This window comes from Apteryx mantelli, chromosome 2 (assembly GCF_036417845.1).
Source record: "Apteryx mantelli isolate bAptMan1 chromosome 2, bAptMan1.hap1, whole genome shotgun sequence".
Taxonomy (NCBI): Eukaryota; Metazoa; Chordata; class Aves; order Apterygiformes; family Apterygidae; genus Apteryx; species Apteryx mantelli.
The window spans coordinates 56,350,808-56,375,939 of record NC_089979.1 but is presented as its reverse complement, the minus strand read 5'-3'; the positions used below and the strand labels follow the sequence as shown (position 1 = coordinate 56,375,939).

Below are 25,132 nucleotides of genomic sequence, written 5' to 3'. Positions count from 1 at the left end.
TAGTTAAATAACCTAAAAGCTCTACAAAACATAGCTTGTCTAAAAGTGAATAAAGAAAAGGCAGTACTGGATATCAATGAACTTCATTGCAATAACCTTCCTATTCTTGCTGCCTGTGGGGCCCCAGGGATTCCCCCCTCCTTCCTAGTGTTGAATATTCCGATTAATTTGATGATATCTCAAGCAACAACCAGGAAAAAAAAATTCTTTTCATCCCTTCATTAGCAAGCCAATTTTCCCCCATTTTATTTCCTCTGCTATCTTCCTCTTTTTCTCTAACAGTAGCTCATCACAGCTAGCAGAAATAACGTACTTTTGCCTCACTTTCCTGGGATGCAAAAAACAATCGAGGAACAGACTGAAAGTTGTTTTGCCTGATTCTTCTCAGAAAGCAAACAGTTTGAAGCAGATGCTGCACCCTCATCTTTTACTATTTTTTGTTTCTCCTTGTCTTTATATTCATTAATCTAGTGGTTTTACAGAGAAGACAAACTAGACTTCAACAACACTGTGACAGTAATGTGTGCACACACATATACACATTTATATATATATATATATACACACACACATATATATACACACGCACACAGGGAGCTAAATGGATTCTAGATGGATTCTCTCTTCTTACAGCAATAAAAAACTCTGAATTCTGAGCAACTTTTGACATTTTTGTTAAAATCTGATTTTTTCATTTAATACATATAATAGTTGTTCAAAATATATTAAAGATGACTGCTGCAATAGAAACATGTTTCACATAAAACCTAAACTACAGTTATTGGTTAACTCTGGTACAGTTAATCAAGAAATATCAATCTAATAACCAGTATTTTTAATATAATAAAATACCTTCAGAAACTGTGGCTGGATTGTCATTGACAAACAGTAAAGGCATCTTTTAGGGGAGAAAAAATGAGACGTACTCATTACTCTACAAATCATTTTCCAAAGTAATCTTACTGCTATAAAGGAGAACTCTAGGTATGGCCCAACCTCAACTTGACACACCAGATGTTTTTTCTGACTTATGTTCTCTGTGCATAATCTAACTAAAAGTATTATTCACAATATGGAATATTCTTCTTTCTTTTGTTATTCGTTAGTGCTACAGCTAAATTATGATTGTCTGCTATATGAGTGCACTAGCCAGAAAAAAAGGGAGAACTGGGGTATTTGCAACTTGGCCCTAAAAGTTAAAAAACAACAGGATAAAAAACAGTACCACCAAGTAGAACTTCAGCCTTCACATTTATGAACAAACAACCCACCTTTTCCATTACTTGACCTCACAATCACCCTCACTCTCCAACACTGCAAAAATGGATCGCACTGTTTTCAAAGTAGACTCGCCTCTACAGAAATTGCACTTAACCTGTCTGCAGCATTTGGCTTTCAAGTCCTCCTAACAGCGAGAGCAAGTCCCTGTCCTGGGTTATGAAACAATTGAAGAAATTTGTGCTTGTTCATTGGTCTGTGTTTTGCTGCAGGCCTTCAGAAACCTTTCATGTATTACTTACACAGAGTAAGACGCTTTAAATTTAATAAAATACCAATACTGGTTCCTGCAAGCATATAAAGACTTAACATAAGATATGGAAACTATGCACTAACTTACATAAAATAAACCCAACATACCCAGCTTCCTTTCAGGCTTAATTGTAGGTTACATTAAAAGGTATAAATTCTGCTCTCTATTTTAATTTCCACTTAAAAGCATATTAAAAAAAGTTACACTAAATTTTTTTCAGCACTCAGAATATATATCAGAATATATATTCTCAGAACTCAGAACTATATCAGAATATAGATTTGTATTTATTTCTTTCCATTACAATAGCATAAATCTTGATACAACACATTATTCATTCCATCAGAATTACAGACATGAATATAATTTTATTACCTTTCTTGTAGTTTGTTTCTCCACCATGGTACTATCACTGTCAGAATTTTCAATTTGAACTGTTTTTGTAGACCCAAATTTGGGCATTTTATAGCTGTTTAGCTAGTTGTATCTTGTATTAGTGAGTTCATTATGTGTCTGCAAAAAAAAAAAAGAAAAAAGAAAAAATGCATTATATAAAAATACATATTTACAATGTCACTATAGGAAAAATATGTTGTGACTGTAGATGGCAGTGGAACTGGTCAGTACTCTAAAAAAGCAGACTATACTCACAGCTGGCCTCAAGCTCCCCATTTGGCTACAGCTCCATCCTTGGCGTAAAAACTAACAGGCCTAACACAAATACGGCTACTAGTGGAAACAGTGTCGTATCAAAAAAACGCCAAGTCAGTTGCTGAACTGCCTCATCCCTCTGACTTACCTCTTTGACAGACTTAATACTTTCAGGTATTTGACAGTTCATTGCTGTTCGAAACCTCATTTCATTTTACAGGTAGTAAGACTGGGAGGATGCACAAGATCATTTCAAGCAACACTGCAAACAAAATTAAGCTTTCTAGTCTGGCAAACTGAAATATTATCTATATGAAGCATTTCAGAAGGAAGGTCAGGTCTTGATGATTTGCTATCCTTTCTGCTAGAACAAAAGACATACTGCTTTTTCCTTCTACAGCTTAGGCCTGGATCTAGGAGTCTTAATTTCCACTGTCTAGCAAATGAATTACATAAGCCATCACCATAGTATCTAAAGCTCTAGGGCTCTGTCACGTTTCATCTCCAGGGCACACCAAATAGGTGTCATTAGGGTTTCATGTATTTGATTTTTGATTTTTGCATGTTAGCTTTGACTGTACTTTTCTACTTAAAGACAATGCAAAAGATGTCTAAGATCTACCAGGGAAAGTCATGTTGTCCTAAAAACTTATGTCAGAAGCATAGTAGAGGACTGCTCTTTTTCATTTCCGGCACAGCTAGCAATACAGTCTAGTGCTTTTTAGTATTATTTATTCAGCATCTTGTTAAAACTATAAAAAAGTTGTAATAAAACAGACCAAGATATCCTGTCAGCACACTGACACATAGAAATCCATTAAGTACTGTGGTAGTGAGTTTAGCAAAAAAAACTCGCAAGCTGCATCTCTTCTGAATAATAAGAGAGGAATAGAGAAGAACTAACACTTCTCACAGTGTTCTGTGCCAGTAAGGCAACTGCCAACATAGCAGCTAAAAATTAATGGGAATAAGCAGGGCAAAAACAGCTCACTACTGTGCATAAGACTAAAGAAGAAAATATGGCAGATGAGATTAGAAAGCTAACCGAGAGAATCTGTATTGAGAACTCTCATTTGACTTGGAGAAACTCATGAGCTCTTGCTTTCAAGTCTCTAAGGTACACTGCAGGTTTTCATTCATTCTGCTCAGCTTTGTTAAGTGTCCGATGGGTTGTTAGGTCCCCACATAACACTCGGCACAAATTCCCAAATTTATGAAGAGATCTGGAGCTTAACTAAGACTCAGAAACTTACTGCAGCTTGGGGTGAAAACCAAGAGGTCTAACATATAAACATTGCTAATGGCTGGCGGGGGGCACACGCACGAGAAAGGGAGCAAGTGAACTACCTCATTTGTCTGACTTGCCTCTTCCACTCTTGTAAGAGTGCCTGAGAGGAAAGGTCATGTGGAAGGTGAAACTGCACTTGATATCATTTTAAAGCTGTTGAGGTTTTATGGGTCGTTTTGAACTGATGTATTATGTTAAAAGGGTTTCTAGGGCCACACTCATACTGAATCTTGCAGTAATTCCATACCTCAGCTAGGTATTGTTTCAGGTATAACTTTTCCATTGTTGCTCTATGATTAAAATTTTGCAACTATCACAGGGAATTTGTTGCTGTTACAGGACCAGCAACACTATTTTGGTTGTACGCAGGTAACTGACAATGGAGACCAGTATTCTTGCTTTGGTAAATGACTTTGGAAAAAAGCATTTTTTGCACGCTAGCCCTGACACCCAAAACTTCAGATTCAAACAAATGTCTATCCCAACAAAAAAAAGAAGAGAGACCTAAACTAAGGAACACTTTCTTAAAGAATACTTGGTTAAGATGAGTACTGTTGTACACCAAAAAGTAACGCCTTTTTTTTTTTTTTTTTAATTCTTTTAGCAGGAGAGGAGAAGAAATAGCTTCAAAATGCCCAATCCAAACCCCACAAAAATTAAGAAATGCTGTATTGAAGTTTGCTCCTTTCCTCCCCTTCCCCCACACCCGAGTATTTTTCTTTTAACGCTAACCACAAGCTTATGAAAAACAGGAAAAGCTTAATTAGAAGCTGTCTCACATATAACAACCTGACCCTTGTCTTCATGATGATGTCAATATATAAAATACAGCATACAGAAATTCCTACTGTTCTACCCTTACCTGAGACAAAGACACCCACCAGTGTACCCCCCTCATTTAGCATACTGTCAGTACGATTTATGCAGCACTACTGATATGGAAAGCGATCACTCATGTTTTAATGGACATCAAAGCATACCCTTACAAAAAGCAAAGAAAAAAAGGCAAGTAATACCCTTTGCTGCTGCTGTTGCAACTGTAACAATGCAATGGAAGCACTATCCTAGAATTAGTTTCCTGTAGTCTATAAAAACATTTCTTAATCCCAAGAGAAGCAACCAGTTGGTATCTTCACAGGCAGAGAACACTGTGCTGATCATGGCATATACAGAGTGCTACTGTAACAGTAAATATTTCTATTTTTATAGGTTTAACAGAAAACACAAGCCAAATCTGCTTTTGCTCACTTAGCCTCTCAACCCCTCTCATAAAGGGTTTCAGTTGCAACAATTCCCAACTGCCGTACTGCAATAAATTACGTGCCAGTGACAGCTTTTGAAAATAAATTTCATTTCGGAAACAGTTATGCTCATAAACTGGAATTACAACTCATCAATTTATTCTGAGGTGATGACAGTGTCCTGTAAGTTCTTCCTGTTGTATTTGTATATATCATCACTACAACTATTTTAAAACAGATCAACAACATGTAAACACAATCTTTCTCTACTCTTTTAATCAAAATATTTTTCACTGTATCTTCTGCGACTTTCTGTCCTTCCTTTTCCTCTACAACTCGACTCCCTGAAACTACCTCCACTCTTGTTTTGCTTCTCCCTCCTGCCTGTTCTGCCATTCCCTATACCCTTCTGCTTCTGACAGTAAGAAGCCCAGCTTCATAAGCTTAATAGAGATTATATAGCTTAGGCTTGGCTCTGTTCCTCTTTAAAATTCGCCTCATCAGCAGGGGTTGAATAAGACTAACTGAACAAGAGTTCCTCCTTCATGAAGGGCATAGTCTTCCTGTGTATCTTTTCAAGTCTTATTAGATAGAAATAATTTATATGAAAAAGCTAGAAGTATCATTTGGGGGGGATGAAGATGTTGATTTTTTTTAATACATTTTAAGTTAAGGGTATTTTCAAATAATAAAGTTATCAGAATTATAGTTTTAAATACACAAATGTAAGCGATGAAGAAGAAATCATAGGACGTTTCCATTTCCTTCACCACGTGATCAAAATTAAAAGTAAACTCACTCAATCTTTGACTCCAAGCTAATTATATTTTCAAGAGAGAACTGCTTCAGAATATCACTAAAACTTAGTATCACATATTGGATTATTAGAGCAGAACCATCACCAACTAGCACACAGCGTGTGGGAATATTTCCGGTAAATGTTCTATGCACCAGGTTGCTATTTCACAATATCAGTGTGGAATAATTTTAAAACGGACATAAACACTTCAAATATTTGAGGAAAAAGTACTTTTTTCTGAATGGCAGATTTTTTCTTTTGAGAGATATCACTATAGTCCAGAAGAGAAAGCAAACTATTCAACCCATGACCATGAGAGTTCTCATTATAGTAAGATTCTGAAGAAGTGGTTTTACTAACACTTGAACTTTATCTGTATTTGCATGCAGCTCAGTGCCATGTTAACTGATGTTCTGAACACAGCCAAACATTTGCTTGCAAAGTGAGAATGTAGAACATTATCAGGTTCTTCTAGGGAAACCTAGATCTGTCTGAGTTTCTTAACACAATTACTGGTTCGACAGGCAGCTTTGATCATATATTTCAAATCATGAGAACTCTCAATTAAAAGTTTAATTTTTCATATTTAAAATTTTCTTTGTTGAAGTTTTTTTAGTAGCTCTATTTTGTGCTTTTCAATGAAATATAGAACCTGCTTCCTACTAATGAAACTTCTCTGTATAAAACAAAATCAGATACTCTGATTATGCGGTCTTTATCTTTGGATGTCTTTCTTGCACATTTGGTATTGGTTACCAATATACCATTATTTGAAATACTGTTCTAGCTTTTCTTTCAAGCATTTTTCATCTCAGGCAACTAACATTTCTTACTTTCTCCTTAAAAAAGTAATAAAGATAGGAATTCTGACAAATCTATAAGCAGTGATTAAAAGACTAGGAGTATTTAGTTTAAAATAGAAAATGAGGCAATTTAGGATATAACTCGCTACAGAAAATGAGTGCTATAATAAATCTCTAACACCAACAAGTTACTGTATTAGATTTACATAAACTTACATATAGCACTAATAAAAGGGCATAATTTCACACATGTTAAAAAAAAGAAAACACTATGCAATTCATGCTGTATCCCACTGGCTGCTGCCATTATTGTTCAATGCCTTCAAATCAGTTCTTACATTGAGCCTCACTTCCTCAGGAACTGAGGCCCACACAATTACGCTACAAGCATACGTATGACTCACCAATGACTTTCAAGACACTAGGTGATTTTGTCTGAATCTGATAGAGAAAAGCTCTGAAAGATATTAAGCACTTACAAAATTTCACAGCAAAAGGTGGCTAGAGGAGAACAATACAACCAATAATCACTGTTTCCTCCAAGGGCAAGCTTTAGTGTAAGCTCTACTGTATTGTCTATTAGAAAAAAAATCCACGTGATAGCCCTAATAAACCACTTCTCTTCCTTTCTCCCCAGTTCCAAGGAAGAGTTTAAGTAGGAACTCGCATATTCCTAGAGTCAATCAACCATGATACATAAATCTATAAGAAATTAAGCTTCGATAGTTCTGGTGCTCATAAAACTATTTGTTTCCTTTTTGGCTTACAGTGTATTTTTACTTTCCTGTTCTGCCATTTGTCTTTCCCATAACACAGAGCAAAAAGTTACATGATGCTTAGGTAGGGTTTTCTTTGGTAGCACTTAACAGTTGATCTTGAAAGTTAGCTGATGGCCATTATAGCAAAGCAATGGGGCATAAGACTGAACTACTGTGATAATAGCAAGAGCAGATGGGTAATTTCCAAGACACTGACTGCATTTATCTGTGAGCTCAAGAAAACGTCTGCATTTAGAAGGAAGGGGATCTAGCATAAGGTAACCTTCTTTACTGTTTCTGATATCTTACTTCACTTGCAAAGGAAAAAAATAATTAAAAACACAGTCTTTTGATAAGGATTTACTGCTGACTAGGAAAACATGACTCAACTGTACAAAGTTTCTGCTGTATTTGACAGGAGTGCTTTAGAATAGCTGATATTTTAGAAATGGGCAGAGATGATGGTGATTAGTCTAAGAAAAGTAAACTTACGAAAATGACAGCTAAGGCTACATCAACATTAGCAAGAAGTGCAGCATATCAAAAACATGTCTGTAGAGTGGAATAGTTGGTAAGGAAAACTCAGAATTTCCATTAGTCACATTTAGCAGTTTTGCTCTGGACTAGTTCTAGTGCAGTCCCATGTACTAAATGCTCATTAAGGACTGGAGCACATTCAGCACATTCCTGAAGTGCATCTCTTGGTTTAGCTTTTTATCAAGGAGGAATCCAGCTAGTGGTCTGAAGCCATTCCACAATGAGAACTAAACTACAGCAAGGAGAGATGATAAGGATAATCACTCGAAAGGTATACCCCGGTCCAAATTAAAACATTGATGTAGACAGCCCCTTAGACATTTCCACAACCCCCTCGCCCCCCAAAACTTTGTCTCTTGCAAGTTTGTTTAGAAATGACTGGTCAGCTCTAGAATCTCAATGATATTAAAAGCCGATTGTGGAAAGAAAATAAAATCGATGTACAAGAATGTGAGTACAAGAAAGAGAAATTTAAAGAATTTAAAGAAATTAAATTAAAGAAATTTAAAGAATAACATATTCTTTCAGAGAAAGCCAGTTAGCCAACTTTTATGTATGTACTGGCTAACTAAGAAGTATGTATGTAGCTTCAGACTACCCATGACTATCTTTCAGTGAGATTGTCAAAAGCAGCTGGTGTTAATGCAATTAGAGAAAGGGAATGGAGAGAGCACAAAGGACCAAAATCCACAGAAACTGGGTTGTTTGTTTTTTTTTAAACTTCAAGGAGCAGAATTTAAGCAAAAGGTTATTAACAAAAAGATGTCCATTCAAGGAATTTTCAAACTCTTTCAATAGTTTTTTCCTTAACAGGAAAGTGAAAGTAACTTGTTTATTTCACCATAAAAGCATCCTTAGGCAAACAGAAGTCAGAGACGCGATTTCTTTCTTTCTAAAAGGAAGGTTCGCAAACTCCGACATTACTAGTGATAGATGAAGCACTGTGATGGGATACATAGCAGCACCTTCAAATTTTTTTTCTTCTTACAGAAAGCATTAGTTGCCTCTATGCTGACAGTTACTCAACTGTAACTTACTGCTGTACAATGAAACAGTCCCCAGCGCAGAAGAGGAAAGTGCAGGTGCTGGTCTGAGTTACTGCATGCACTTTTGACCTACAACATCCAGTAAGGAAAAGGGGCTTGAGGTACAATGAGAAAATTAGTTGGAGTGTTTTGGTTTGGGGTTGGGGACATGTTAAGAGGAGTTTGGGACTGTGGAGAGAGATCATCCAGGCCTGAGTATGCAAAGGTACAATGTGCATTAGGAAGGCAGGAAGGTACAGTAGTTTAGAGACAAGTTTTTCATATTTAAAAGTTAAATCAAAGAGCCGCTGTATTGCTTCCCGAGATTTCCCTGGCAGAAGTATGTATATTTTTATCCTTTGAATGATTAGAGCTTCAGATCAACTAAGTGAAAGAATGTGACTGACAAGGAAACAGCAGAGAGACAAGCTTGAGAGAACAAGTAAAAAGGGATAGTGCTTGGAAAGAAAGAAGAGTCCATGATCAACACAAGAACTTTTTTCTCTAAAGCACCAAATACAAACCAAATTCTTAAGTCTTGTCATTCCTGTACTCTCAGGAAATACCTGTAAAAACAGCACAAGCATCCCACCTCCATCTCCTTGTAGTTTTAACAGAGAATGACAGACTAATAACTGTTGCCAGTTTTCCTTAACTCCTTGGAAAGATGTATTTGTGAAAATGAAGGTTTAAACACTGTTGATGTCTAATGAGAATACCAAGATGAAGACAGAGGATGGGACATTGCCCAATACTTGTAAAATATTTGCCAATAACAAAGAGCTGCCCTTGGGATTCTATACCGTTCTGAGCTTGAGGAGGGAACTGGTATGTGTTTCAGTTTTTCAGATATAGTAAGCTCCAACAGGCTTATTGCAGCTCGACTTCACATCAGAACCAATACTGCTAGAAGGAGCAGATGCTGTAAGAAAGCAGTGAAGACCTTGTGAGCAGCACTGCCAGGAGATAGTAATAAAGACTGGGAATAAAGGCAGCAGGAAGGCTGGGGAGAAAAGGTACAGAAAATATAATGGAAGTCAGGACCACTTTTAAGAAGTGCCAGGAAGGGAACTATAGCCCAAGACAATGTTCTGCTAGTTCCACTCACTTTGCCCTTTTCAGTCTCTTCCCATTCCATCCCTCAGCATATTTTCTTCACCTAGCCAGTTATTCCTCCCACTTGTCTTATACTTTTTAATCTCTTTGTCCAAAAGAGAGAAGATTCAGATCCCGAAAGAACATCTTTCATATAAGAATTATCATTTCACTTCACGGCATATTGAAACATTCTCAAGGCATCTGTATGTTCTCTTTAGCCTGAAAATTTGCAAGTTTGAGGGAAGGAGAGTGGAAATCAAGATTAACTTATGATGAAGTCTCCCCTTCAGTATTTTCTGTAATATAGCTCAGTTCAGTAAAGTGAAATAAGATTCCTCCAAAAGATGGCCAAGCCCTTTTCTCCTTCAATAGAATAAGATGCCAGCCTGCCACAGAAAACAGCCCTTTAAATAGTAAGCCCAGACTTAAAAATGTCATTGGAACATTATATAAAATATTATTTTAAAATTTCAAAATGAGTGGTGATGGTAGCCACGAAAATAATAGCCTTTGTACCAAGGTTTTCAAAACAGATGACTCTATAAACACAGTTATTCAATAATCCTTGCAGTTTATTTGATCTTTGTAATGAAGACGATGAAAAAGCTAATGAAGGTGCACCTTCATTTGCACCAGAAACCTAGAACTATTTTTGCTCAAAGTCTTATAAAAACAAAGTTACATGGATCACACACAAGAAAAAAGACTTTTTTCCTCCCAAACATATTAAGCAACCAAGACTGCTGCCAGAGTCCAGCATCCTAGAAAGTAGCATGCATTATCATTTCTAAGTAGGATTACTGAACAACTAAACTCCTGAGGTGCTGAAGTCAAAACCGACTAGATATGAGATCTGTATGCTAACGGACATTTTTTCCAGAAGATGATAATATGTTAGACATATGCAGCTATAATCCGTTAAACATACACTGAAGTACATCCATATAGGCAAGCCTGGCTACTGCTGCAAGCTAGGAGCATACTGTCCATTTAAAAATTTTAAAACAGAGCACATTTAGGTTAAGAGAAGATGAAATAAGAGACAGCAATTTTCTTTGCATATGTTATGTTATTTAAAACCAAATTCTAAAATCATCACTTACTGTACCTGGTGAACACTTAAGGCTAGGAAATACAATGAACAGAACAATTTATCAGGCACTTTTTGCCCTCCACACCAGGGTGTCTTACTGTACTTGCAATTCTGTTCTTCAGCAGTAAATCAGTGAATAAGTTACTAAATACTAAGTTACTAAATACTGACTTTAGGTAGCACCAATTTAACATATCGGAGAGAACAGTACCTGAATGATGCATGCAGTGGCTTTTACAAACAAAAATGTTCTTGTGATCTTTCATTTGGAAAATACCCACGAGCTCCTTTCACACGTGATTGAGACAGTTGAGCCCACACAGGTTCCACTGTCACAGTTAGGATGAAAGAGCTGAGATCCAGTCCGTACTCTGAAACAAACAGGGTCTAAGGCAACAGTGTCTGTTGCTACATTAAGTGCAAATGCAGTACCCAGTGTGGACATGAGTCACAAATCTGGCAGATTTTATAGCCTTTGATAATAAAATATAACAAAAAGCTTTTTTGATCCAGAAGTAGAGAACTTATTATAATTTATTATAATTTTCCTTCAAAATTTGCACAATATTTGAGATGAATTTGTGGCTAGAACATGCAACACTGAGATCAGTTTTACTCCTTTCTTTGCTACACCTATTGTGCAACCTCAGAAAAAGTGCTTTTACCTCCCCCCCGCCCTCTCCACTGCAGTTCTCGCTCCAAGATTTTAGATGATACAGCAGAATAAAAGGAAAAAAAAAAAAGCCAGCCTAACACAAATTCCTTTCAGAAATATCTGCCATGAGGAGACTTGGATATGTATATTTTGGAGACTCTCTAGATCCAAGCTAATACATGGAATGGACCAGTAGACTTACTGTCCTATCAGACTATTTTTACATTTTAGTTTGAAATGTTTAGAAAATTGAGATCAAGAAATATAAGGATTCTACAAATCTTTCTGCAATAACAAAATACCAGAACTTCATTTTATAAAGGTGTCTTTAAACAGCAGAGCAGGAATGAGCAGGAACTACTCACAACCTCCAGAACAGCTTTTAATGTACTCTGAAGCACCTACTCACAGCATGCCAGACTACACTACACAGGGATAGGATAAAGTCTCTGAAAACATCTGACACTCAGGCAGCAAGAAATATTTTCCAGTACTTCAGCAGGAACTCACCACTACTTCCTACCAAAATAAAGAATGTATCTAATAGTCTAGGAATTTCTACTAGGAAGAACAAAAAATGAGAGGACATACAATCCTCTCCTATTTAGAAAACAAACTAGGAGCTTCACAGGAGTTTTGGTGCATTTGCATATACAAGACCTTGGGCTACAAATGCCTTCAAATCTATATTCTAAGAGTCTGAGTTGATTTGTGCTTGGTTTCAAGTTCCATAAATCTCACAATACTCTCAGATTTATTTCAGTGCTAACAGCAGCAGTAGACTTGTCAACCTCTTTCTAACAAATACACTCCTTTAAAGGAGTGACTGAATCCTTAGTTTTCTGATTGAATCTTAACAAGTAAAGTATTATTTTTTAACTGAACATGTGCTTACAGAAGAACACAAGGAATTTTTTGCTCATAGAATTATAGACTAGTTGAGGTTGGAAAGACATCTGGAGGTCATTTAAGTCCCTCAGTCATCTAGTAACTCAGACATTCTCAACTCTCCTTTTGTCTTACATAGGGTAGGTTGAATTTATTACTTGAACAGGAAAGAAAAAAGATAAAAGAATGCTTAGCAAACACAAGCTTTCCTATCCATTAGTAACTGGTGTACATACAAATCATACAACAGGGTTTTACAAACAGCACATCATGATAAAGAAAACTTCAGCCCAAAAGGAATTTAATTACAAAAGATTTAATTTACAAAATCTTATTCACTCATTGAAAATACCACATGCCAGTATGTCTTTCAGATTTGCTGCATGGATTCTAACAGAATTTTAAAGGTACTACTGGTTTCTAAATTATAGATATATCATTCTTCAATAAGAGTTGCACAGAGTAAGAACTTGCTCCTCTCGTGTCACATCTCATCATTAGAAATATACCTACATCATCTCCAGTTTGGACCTCTGTGATGTTCTCTTGCAACTACACTTAGAGCAAACGCCAGACAAACAGGACTGAAACATCTATTGAAGCGGTGCAGGACATCTCTCAGGTCACGCACTTCCAAGCAAAACTCCACAATTTACCTGTCACAATAAAACCAACACACTGGCACTAATTTGCTTCCAAAACCATGTACATTTTATATATATATATAAATCTATTTAATATCTTACAGATTTTTATACTTCCTTGGATTTAGCCAAGCTAGAGTCATTTTCTGAACATTCCTTTTGAACTGAACCTCAAGTCTGCCCATCAAAACCCCTCCTGAAATACTTAAGTAGCATTCAAGACAGAAAGTAGACTTCAACTTTCTCTGATCATTCTTACTACTGGCAATTAAAGGTAAATTCTAATAGCAATTAAAGAAACTTGCTTCAGTTGCTGTGTGAAAATTTTGGACATACTGATGAAGTTCCAAGGAACCACTGATTGGATATGCCTGTAGAAAGTAGCTTCACTTGCTTCCAGAAGAAGAAAATTTATTTATCACTCATACCACAATTCCTTGTTGTTTTAGCTTGCCTTGAATTCTGTTAAAGGAAAGGAAACTAAAAAACAAACCAAAAAACCCACATAAACAAAAAGGAGGACTTATCCCGGACAATAAAAACAATACAGCATTTACTGTCCATAAATTAAAAGTGGGAAGAAGGGTTTGATTTCCCATTTTTGATGTCTCTTTTTGTCTGCCATACTAAAAGCGAACAAGAGATGAAGGCACATATTGCTGCAATAGTCTCAAGAAAAAAAAGAAAAAACAAAGGAAAAAAATATTTTGTGTTGGGACTCAGAGGGATACTCTTCAGAGGAAAAAATTCTACTTCAAACAACCAAAAAGGTGGATTCTGCTTTTAACAGCAGCTCTACACATAGATTTGGTGACCAAGGTTACAGATTTACCTAACATCTTGTTGAGACAAAAAAGGAAGACAAGAATTTTGTTTTAGCAAATGAAAGATATGTTTAAGGACAATACATAAGAAAACTCTACAGGGTTTAAAACTGATCAATGCATGGCTGAACTGAGAAGGATGACTCTGAGATAAGACACAGCTAATAGAAGACAATGATGTTTTAAGTACTGCAAGAAAATGATGGAAGGGGGAAAACTGATGGTACACAGAATCTGCTCCCTTCTTCCCCCTCAAAATCAAGGGCCTGGTATCGATGACTCTGTTGAGTTTAGAATGGATTGGCCATCCATGAAAACCTCTGACAGAACAACCAAATAGACAAGATGGGGAAAAACTGATTTGAGTGATCAGCAAGGAGACAGCATTTAAAGCCAATTTTGTGGATAAGAGTACCTACCATTGTCATTTTAAAAGAATGCAGGATCAAAGAGCACAACCTCGAATGCTTGAAGAATTAAGAAGTTGTGAGGAAACTGATCCACTAAAGACTTAGAAAGAGCAACCTAAAAGATTGATAGAAGAATTGCAAAAGCTCAAGAACCACAGAAAGGCACAGAAATAAACACATACATATTAATAGAAACTTGTGGTCTGACTAAGACAGAGGGAAAACTATACTTTGAAGAACTTACTTAGTCCAAGATTCCCAGAGAGCAGAAGACAGATTTGAGAAGATGAAGAATGAAATACAAGGGAGGAAGAAGAAACAAAACCCAGCATTACACATAGAACACTCCAGTTGGTGTTCTCTGAAAAGATGCCTAGAGTATTTGGAAGTGAAGGAGGGACCAGAAAGCTACACCCATTGACAGGAAAAGGTTTAAATGCATCATTTAATGCTGTTCTTAAGACAAGGTAGATCAAAGCATGTTTATAACAGGAAGGAAGAAAAAAAATAATCACAAAATACAGCAATGAATGTAAAAAAAAAAGCAGGAAAAAAAAATCACAACTGAACAGATGAAGAGCAGCTTAAAATCAGTGCAAGAAGATAATTAAGTCTATGTAACAATCACACCAAAGAGCTACATTAAAAAATATTATGGTTACAAAATCAAGCCATTGGAAGTTTAAAATGCCAAAATTAAAACTTCCTTCACAATCTGAAACTTCAATAATTATATAATTACATAATCGCATTTCATTCTCCTTCCCCATGGCCCTCTTCCTGGCCTTAACGTATGACGTGGATGCTCAATTAACAGTTAACCAATATTTATTTTCTCATCCTGTGAATGTTGTATTTTATTTATTGCGTTTTCTAAACCTTTTGCTTTCCATGGCTTTCATCATAAAAGCATTTGATCACTTCTCAGACATTCATTTATTTCCACAATATTCCTGGAAAATGAGAATGCATTATTTCCTTCATTTTACAGATTGGGACTTAGAGTCACAGAAATATTAAAGTCAATAGCTTTAGTAATTTGCCACATCCATAATTACATCAAGGACCTGATTTTCCAGAGTATACCATGTTATACAGCACTTCATATTTGGTTTAGACCAAAGCTACCAGTAATTTTGGTTGCAATTTTTGCAACTGACTCCCTTTCCCCACCACTGCGAAGGAAAAAAGCCTTAAAGCAGCTGCCCACAAGTGAAGAAAACACTTATCAAATGCTCATAAAAAGTCTGTATTTTAGAGGAATTCCAAAACATTCAAAAAAACCCCCAAACCTAATTTTCAGGGGCAGCACTCAACTTTCATCAATGTGGGACCCTCTTTTCTCTTCCTGCAACCTCCTCCTAAATTAGAAAACTTATTCCAACTTCTGCAATAAGTCAGGAATCTGACAGCAGTATCCTTGACTACACGATGGTAGTTTATCCCCAGAGATTCATCCCGCTCATTATGTAAAGTGGAGTCCCCACCAAAAAAGGTCAAATCATGATCTCATTCTGCTATCTGCAGAACGGCAACCAAGTAATGCTACTGTACATGGCAGGTGGCATTTCATACACAGCAGAGCATGAAGGTTAGTTACACTGCACTTTTCAAAAAGAGGGGGGCATATATGGCCAAGAAGCACTTGTTTCACTTCTATGGATAACACACTCTCATTTCCTTCCTTTACTCTCTGAAGTTTCCAGTCCCAGACAGACTTTGAGCTCCTCCCACTGTAAATGTCACTCTGCACATCAAGATTATGAAAATTTGTTGGTATCTGACTTCTAAGATCATATGGAATTAATTACTGCTTATGTCTGGATAAGATACTGAAAGTTATAGAAATCAACTTTTTGTCAAAGTATCCTTGCAAGTGCTATGACAAACAATCTAGTTTCAATTTCTTAATAGAACTCGAGGGAGGGGAAAAAAACCAAAAGGTTCCTAGCTATCTATAAATGACTTCTTACATTCTTCCACATAGATAACTCTGCACGGAAGAATTAAAGAAAATGAGTATTTCAGGCTTTAGTTGGTTTACTTCTATTTTAACGTTTCACAGTAGTCTACTAAGTATTAAAACCCAGGTATCCAAAAAGGTGCCATTTTCAAAGGACTAGACATACCCAAAGAATCAGTTAGATTCACGGAACTAAGAACAGGGAAAATCCTTCTGCATTAAGTTACGTCTCCCCAAAAGACATCAAAAGACTGCCTCCCATGTCCCTGACAAGGTGCTGAGAAAAGGTATGAAATAAGAGAAGTAAGGAAGGGGTGAACTCGTTCCCAGTTGACCCCTTAACGCCTCCAAGGACACTCAGCTCCTTCCCAAGACATTTTTAAAAAAAGATGATATGGGAATTAAATTGTTTACATAACATTGTTCAGGGTGAAAACCAATGTTGACCAACCATAGCCTAAACTGACAGGCAACACTAAGGGGGCACCACCCTGAGAACAGGAGAGTGCAGAAGATGCTGCTTTGCAATAAGGACCCTGCAAGAAAAATTTCACACACTGAAAAATACACACTGAAAACTGAAGCATGGAAGCACTGAATGAAATGGAACTTGAAGGAACAAAAAAAAATTTTCACTTTAATTTTTGAACTGAAATAGTTTTGCAAGCCTGAAAACTCAAACATTAATTGTTTACCAAAAGAAAAATAAAGGGCCATGGGAGTGTTGGTGCAATAGGTACTTCCTGATCTACATCTAAATCCTACAGATATTTATAGTGAGGATAAACTTTCAGAACACAATTCCTGCTAACGTGAGATTATGGCCAGTAGAACTATTCATTACTTCACAAAAGTCTTTGGAGACCTATGGGCTAACTCAATACTGAAGGCATGTGGACTGGACACGTATGTTACTGATGATCTTGCAAAGCTGTAATCTTAATCAAATTTTCACTATAGAATTTGCAAAACACTAGTTTTTCTACAAAAGCACAAGATAGCAGGCCATTTAATATCAAAATGGCATGCCAGATCATTCAGAATGGAACAATCTATATTAATAAACCAGAAATATATTGCTGTTAAAAAAGTCATCCCATTCTCTCTAATCATCATTTTCTCCTTAATAGCCAAAGAAGCGCTACATGCAAAGCCTTTGAGTTAATATTTTATGACAAAGCTAATTTAGAATGAAAAGTGTTAAAATACTGAAGCTAAAAGTTTGTGTAACCTGTATTATGTAAAGAAAATGACATTTATATCAAAGAATGGTTAGGAATGGTTTAAAAGCAGAAAATCTTCCCTGATCCTGAAGGAGCTGTGTTGAAGCTTATGTATATGTATGTGTGTGTGTGTGTGTGTGTGTGTGTGTGTGTGTGTGTATATATGTATGTGTGTGTGCATATATATATATATATATATATATATATATATAAAAATAAAAAAAACAATAGGGATCTTCTAGCATAAAAACAAAAACATGCATTTGATCTCCCAGGAACGGTGATAAAACCTTCCTTCCAGAAATCACTGATACTGGCTCCTATTTCAGTTGGGTTAGAATGGCTCCTACATAGTGGCAAGGGGCATGATTCCTTCTGTACTACATTCACCATTTCTACAGCATTCGCGGCATTCCTGCAAGCAGGATAGTAACGAACTGCAACGAGAACTTGAGACAATCCTGAAGGATGTTTGTCAACATTCTCTTCTTCTCAAGTGCATTTTTATACTGTCAGATAAATCCCTTTTCTTCCCAAAGAACATACTAGCGCTGCTATTTTTACATATAGCTTGTTGTTCCGCAAGAAGGCACTGGGAAGAAACAAAACAGATAGCAAAAAGAATGCAAATACAACTGGTTGAAGAAATAATTGGTTTTCTCCTTGAAAGGAATTCTGCAAAATCAAAAATGCTGTAAGTTTCTCTTCAGATGTTACCAATGCTCAAGTGACCATTTCTGAAGAAGTGCTCTTATGAATATTTATGCTCTAGTTACTGTTCATATTTCTTCTTTCATAATAGAAAATAAGGTGGTTTCACTTTCAGTTTCTCTCTCATGAGCATACTTAGTTGCTCACACTGGAAAAGACCTTCTTCAAATAAGTTTTAATTCAAACAACTTAAAAAACCCCCACATTTTTAAATCAGAAGTTGTACTTTTTAGCAATTGAGATGAAATGCAAAGAAGTCTTTATGCAAACATTTACTTTTTTTTAAATTTAGATGACCAATTAAAGGCTTCACAGAGAATCTGTATAGTAGAACTTAGTAGAATACACCAGAGTGTTTTACAAGACTATCACACGCAGGTAGCACAATAACAATGCATCCTTTGACTACTAAAAATGAAATTAGTCAGGAAAAACCCATTACCTACAACAGTGGAAAAAAGTTTTATTCGACATCTGAAAGGAAAAAAGTTTGACAGTTTTAGAATTTATCAACCTTTTAACAATAGGCTCAGGAAGGAACCACAGCAAACTATCTGAAATTAGCACTTAATATTTTATTCACACTATTAGGCTGAATTCAAGGTTCAGCTGCTCATGGCCTTGAGCAACCTACTCTAGCTGAGCCTGCTCTGAGCAGGGGGCTGGACTAGACAACCTCTAGAGATCCCTTCCAAACTCAACTACTCTACGACTCTACTCTATGAATCAGAAATTCCACTGTTCTTTAACTTGGAGACAGCACGTCCACTAGCAGTTCTCTCCTCCTGCTGATATATTCGGCATATGAAACATATGAGTTAAATCTTAAATCTTACATTCTCCAGCAACTTATGCTATGTAGCCCAGAGAGCATGTATTTCAACAGAGACTTAATACAGGTGGCTAGAAAAACCTGTGTACTTTGTGGATACTGATATGATACTCATGTTAGATCACTAAGACAGCATAGAATTCAAGCTGGGAAGTATCCTATTCTTACGGAGGGACACACCTGGCTACCAAAATAAACATTTACATGGAAAAATCCCGCACCTCTTTACTCTGAAAGCCAGACATATGTACGCTTGCAGAGTGCCTGAAGGGACCTCCCGATCTACCAGACAGCCTCTCAAAATAAAGGAGATTCTTGACCCTATAAATAGGAATCTATTTCAGGAAAGAAGAGAAAGAGCCACACTTGCCCAAGAACACTGGTTCTCAGGAGCTGAAGACACTGCCCTATTGCAAAATCCATTACTAGTCCTCCCTTTTAATCTACAAGTCTAAAAGACTCATATGTTCACAGCTGCTTCCTCTCAACCTTTTTTAGGATGATTTCTGGGTTCAAAGGAAGCACCTGCAGAAATATTTTAGCATAAGATGATACTCCATTAAGCTAAATAGAGAAGTGGAGTTGTAAGCCTCAGTTTTGATCTATTGATTATTCCTTAGGCACGTAAGTAAACAGATCTTTGCCAACTAAGAAAGACACACACCTAAGAGCCCTTCTGTCAGTACTTGGACAAACTCAAAGAGCAAGCCTATTGCCTACTACGCTTAAATTCTTTATACAGGAATTTACATCTCCATCAGGAAATTTCTAAAGATCTGCAAGCCAAGAGATTTCAAATACACTTTCTATGTTACTATATTATTACTAGAACCTCAGTAATTTCTATTTAAACCTTCATTAGCTTCTTTGATAATTATTCAACTTAAAAGCAAGAAAACCCAAAGCTTATCTGCAGCAGTCCCAGAAGGAACAAAGCTTAACAACACACAAAGGCCTTTCATGGGCTAAAAGCAGAGGAACCACCAATGCCTGCCTGCTCATAGTCCTTCAACTTTAACAGGATTCAGCATGAGTAAAATGGTCTGCTCTAGTGCTGTCTTATTATTGGCAGGACCTAAAACAGTAGATGCAGAAGAGTAGGCCTGCTTATAGATCCCCCCAATCTACTGAGGATGAGAGACTGAGGCTCTCATTCTGGCTACTTTGTGAAGATGTGCAAAATATCCAACAGTCTTTATTGCCATCTCATGGCCATCCCACTCATCACACAAGTAACAACAGAATAATATACCAGTTCCTTTAGTGAAATAGTTTTTCTCAGGGGGAAAGAGGTAGTGGGGGAACAGATGAAACTGAAACAGAAAACAGAACAACCAGAAAAATGTTTGCATGAATGTATAAATATTCAGAGTATTGCAATTAACGCTCAATGTTTTACTATGTCATCTGGAAATCAAAGGGATTAGAAAGCAAAAAACAAGTTATTTTCAAGAGAAAAGAAATTTTTTTTTTAAATCCAAGTGTAATATGGTTTTCAAGACACATTACCCACTCTAGAAAAATATCAGTGAAAAAACTTTCCATTTTTCTTTTATCGGTAAGCTAGTAGTAAGAATCAAGACTACCAGGTAGCAGAACAGTGTAGAGCACCATAAAAAGTTGATTTCTCTCAGTCAGCATTCTTTGTAGCATATCATCTTGAAGAGAACATACAGAAGAAGGAGATGTTTCCACAAACTAGCTAAGGAAACTATCCATCTACCAGAGCCTGAAAGGTTTGAAAAGCCAGACACCTATTAAGCAGGACTAATACAAAAGGCTTTGAAAGAGAAAGGACACTGCAGGAAATGCCTTCAGGTAACTAAGCTCATTTCTGCTATCATCAAGTGATGGAACTTTCTAAGACTTTTACCACAATACTTTTGGAACTACAAAATGTTATTCTTTGTTTTCTATTGCACTTCATACGTTCTGAAGCTAACAGGAAAGATAGTGCTTTCTATCTCTGTCATTTTCCAGTCTCATGAATGCATCACATGGGGCAAGAGCAAAGCGGTTCCAATACACTCCATCTCCACCAGGCTACTGGCAAGTGAAAAGCTCATAACAGATGCAGGGAAGAAAGCGTCCTAAGTCTTCTTCCTCCATCTGCATTTTTAGATTTTGCCTCTAATATAAATCATAATAATCTCTCCAGTATTGCTAATGACTTCTCTTAACATAAAAGTGTGAAACCAATCCACTTATGACAATATCACCACCTGGGGCGGTGCAAGTAGCAGCCATGAAACTGGGGAGGGTTTATTCATTTGCTCTTTGCTAAAGATAGGAGCAGTTGCAGCAGATATATAGACACTTCTGGGAGATCCATGGAGACAACCCAAAATAAGCCAAGGCAAGGTCATACCAACTCTAAAGGGCTTGAAGTCTCTCTTTAAATGAATGTCTAAATTTTACAAAAGGTGTCAATAAAGGTCCTCAACTGATAAGCAACAAAGTAAGGCTCAACGAGCTTATAAAGGAACTTTTCTAAGAGTTGAGTTCAGGTATAATAATGAACTGCTAAGAAAACAGCTATGTATGTTAGCAGGGCTCTGACTTCTGTTATTCAGTTAATAAACCCATTCAGTGTCATAACAGAAATGCAAGATAGAGTTTGAGCTAATATTTATTTCATACCATCTGTCAGTAGAATCTAAGTAGAGTCTAATGAGGTAGTTAAAAATACAAGCTGATCTGGAGAATAAATGACCAATCAACATTTATACTACTCCATCTGCAATAGAATATGCAAAACAAAAAATGCCAAACATTCATGCCCAGCCCACCTCTTCATAAAATAAGATCCAAAAAATGTCAAGAGTAAGTTGTTCTGAATATGTGTATTCATAGTGCGGTAGCAGGTAAATCATTACATACTTTGCGATCAACAGTTCTTTCCAATTTTGAAGAGGACCAACTATACTAGTCTTCCAGACAATTTCATCAGTGTAAGATCTTCTAAACATGACAAACCAGTTCAACAAATACATTTTCTTTTTATATATCTGTACGCTCAATATTGAGGAAGATATTCTAGCTTAGCCATTTGTAGGTGCTAGTGTTTCAGCTAAAAGGGTATCCAGGACTTTTCAATCTAGTTAAATTCATGCTGCAAAAGGTTTTGGTTTTGTAGCAATTTAAACAGACAAAGAACGGTGCAAAGAAACCACCACTTGAGCCTATGATTGATAATCTCTACTTAATAAACATGGGCATTCATTTTTCAGTTTATGCTTTTAATCCTAATGTAAATGGTATGGCATTAACTCCCCCCCCCCAATAACACCAAAGATATCTTGACTTTTCACACAAGCACTTAATCATCCTGCTTATTATCAGTCTTTTTTCTCAAATAGGTTATCTATTGTGCAAGGCTGTTGTAAGAAACTGTAAATGAACTTAGTTTGTTGCACCAAGCTTGCTTTCTTACACAACATCTGTCGTAAGTTTTGTTGTCTATAACATTCAGAGTTCACAAATAATTTTGAGTAATTCTTTGTGTGGGAGAGCAACTCACAAAGGGATGGCAATGGGAAGGGAGAAATCCTTGCATCTTTCAGATTCAGCTGTCATCTTTGTGAAAGAACCAAAAACTCCGGCGAACTATCTGCATGCTGGCCAGACTCAGCGATTACTAGAGAAAAGCCACGAAATCAAAGAAGGGACTCACATACTGAACAGCAAAAGACTGACACAAGCACAAGAAGACTGCCACTGCCCACTGGATGCCAAGAACAACATTTCCACTTCTTGTTTTTTTAGCTCACAAGACATAGGAAAGTGTAAGCACTAAATAAAAATACGACACAGGCAATAAATGGGTTTACCACTACCTTCCCCACAAAGTATTCTGCCATAGCTCAAACACTGCAATTTTATCTGAGCAGACAGTTCCTCAAGCTTGAACAGAGACCTACTGAACTCATACAGGGTGAGATTAAGGTCCCCAGCTCACCAAGTCACAAGGTTAGCTGAGAATCTGAGTTTTCATCTAAAGAATGAAGAAAAGCAAGTGACACCCAACATCTGCACAGATCTGAAATAGTAAGAACAGGTGTAATATTCTGATGTCTTACAGCTTCACAGCACCCATGGTACTTCCTGGGCTCACCATGTCCCTCAGCCAAGTAACTAAGATGTAAACACAACCAGGTTGCCACCAACTTCCTTACTGAAAAATACCAAAACCCTTGCTGCTTCAGATCTAGAGCAGAAGTGCCTCCCCTCCAAATCATGACATGTCAATAATAATAAATTATTTTAATAAAAGTTAATGATTTTTTTATAGACACGATGATCTTGCCCTTTCCTAGCGTTCCAAGATTAAACTGCTTTTTCCCAGAACGTAAGCATATTTGGGGTATGTTTCACATCTGTCTGATAGCTTTTTGTTCCTATAAGCATTACAACTTACTTACTTTTCTGTATTAAAGTGCTATCTTATCTCATAAGCTATCTTGCAACTAAGAGATATAAAATTCAGAAGCCATACTAAGAATTTCTTTCACATGGCTCACAAAGGAAAGGCATAGAACATATCACAGAGTCTAAGCAATATCCAGAACACATCTGGTTGATAATACTGATATTAAACACTCATTTATTGGGAGTTTCAATTAAAAAAAAAATCCTTTCACTTATCAGCTATCCAATCATTTAAAAAAAAAAAAAGACTAGCTATTAATGATGGCACGTAGGTAGTCAGGCTGGAACTGGAAGGATGAACTATGCAACTGAGACTGGCATTCATTCATTTCTTGCCCTTCCTTTGTTGCTTAGTGTCACCTGCGCTGTGCGAGCTACCGTGCTCCACCTCAGAGGCGGCTGCGTTTTGGTGACAGACCACGCAGCTGAAGGTATTATTCTGCAAAACAACTGGAGAGCCTTCAGCGTTTAACGGAAGGCGTTAGAAACGAGCCACGCACCCGCCCTGCGTTTCTTTCGGCGAGACCAGGCTACCCTAGCGCGGCGGCACGGCACGGCGCAACCCCACGGAGCAACTTCTGAGGCCGCCCGGGCTGCCAAAATTCCCGAGAGCGAGGCAGGGCGGCGGGCTGCGGCGCCGCTCCCCGCGCCGCCGTGCACAACGCCATGCCGCACTCCGCCACTCGCGCCCCAGCCACCCGTGCAGGCGGGCGGGCGGGCGCGCTCCCGCCCCGCCGCCGCCGCCTTCCCGCCCCGCAGCCGCGGCTCCCGCCGGCCCCCCGCGCCCCCCAACAGCAAAACGGCCGGCGGCGAGCGGCGGGGCAGCGGCGGCGAGGGCTCGGCGGGCGGGAAAGGCGCAGCCGCTAGACGGTGACAGCGGCGGCCATGGCTCCCGCCGTGGCACTGACAGGCTGACAGCGGAGAGCCGCTGCCCGCCGCTGACATGCCCGGCGGCGCGGCGGGGGGCGCGGCAGCCCCGCCGCCCAGAGCGGACGGTGCTCCGGGGGAAGGAGGGTGCCGGGCAGCGGCGGAGAGCGGAGCCCGCGCTGCGTTACACCCCCCGCGAGGGGCGCAGGCTGGGGGCTGCCCCCCGCCCCGCCGCTGCCCGCCCGCCCGCCAGAAGAAAGGGGGGCGGCACCCCTCGGGCGCGGCCGCTGCCGCGGCGGCGGCTGCCAGCGAGGGGCTCGCACGCACAGCCGCGGCGGGAGGACGGGGGTGGGGAGGCGCTCCCCGGTCCTTACCTTCTCCCGGGGACAAGCGGCGGGACGCGTCCTCCTCCTCCCCGCTCCCCCCCCGCGTGACGGCCCTGTAGCGGGGGTCCGACACGGCCCCGGCTTTAGCCCGCCGCCGCCAGCGGTGCCTGGAGGCTCAGCCCCTGCTCCGATCGCCGCGCTCGCCGCTGTGGTTGTCGGGTTTGGAAACACCCCTCCCCCCGCTCCCTCCCTCTCACCCTGCGCTGCCGTTGCCGCTCCCCTCCCCCCTTCCGCCGCTTCCCCCCCCCTCCCTTTACACAACGTCGGTTTTAGAGTAGCGCTCCGCCGAGCTCCCATTGGCCGCGCCCGACCCACGTGGCCCTCGCACAGGGCACGAGACGCGGGCGGGCACACGCTACAGCGAACGTTACACGGCTCGGGCGGTGGTTGGGGAGGGAGAGGCGAGGGGTCAACGTCATTGTACCTCCTCCCCCGAGGGAGACGGACACGCGCGCACTGTCTCTCGGGTTCGTTTCT

At 38.7% G+C, this 25,132-nt stretch overlaps 1 protein-coding gene across 2 annotated transcripts in view; it reads right to left on the bottom strand.

Annotated features, from left to right (window-relative positions):
• The window catches only part of ANKRD12 (ankyrin repeat domain 12), a 68,648-nt gene extending 43,875 nt beyond the window's left edge, over window positions 1–24,773 (bottom strand). For both annotated transcript variants that reach the window (XR_010883323.1, XM_067290697.1), the window contains exons 1-2: window positions 24,644–24,773; window positions 1,907–2,044 (exon numbers count right to left, since the gene is read on the bottom strand). Coding sequence is in view for 1 of the 2 variants with exons in the window: in XM_067290697.1 (XP_067146798.1) it covers window positions 1,907–1,993 (87 nt within the window). In the remaining variant the exon portion in view is untranslated. The remainder of the gene's footprint in view (window positions 1–1,906; window positions 2,045–24,643) is intronic.
• Window positions 24,774–25,132: the final 359 nt, after the last annotated feature.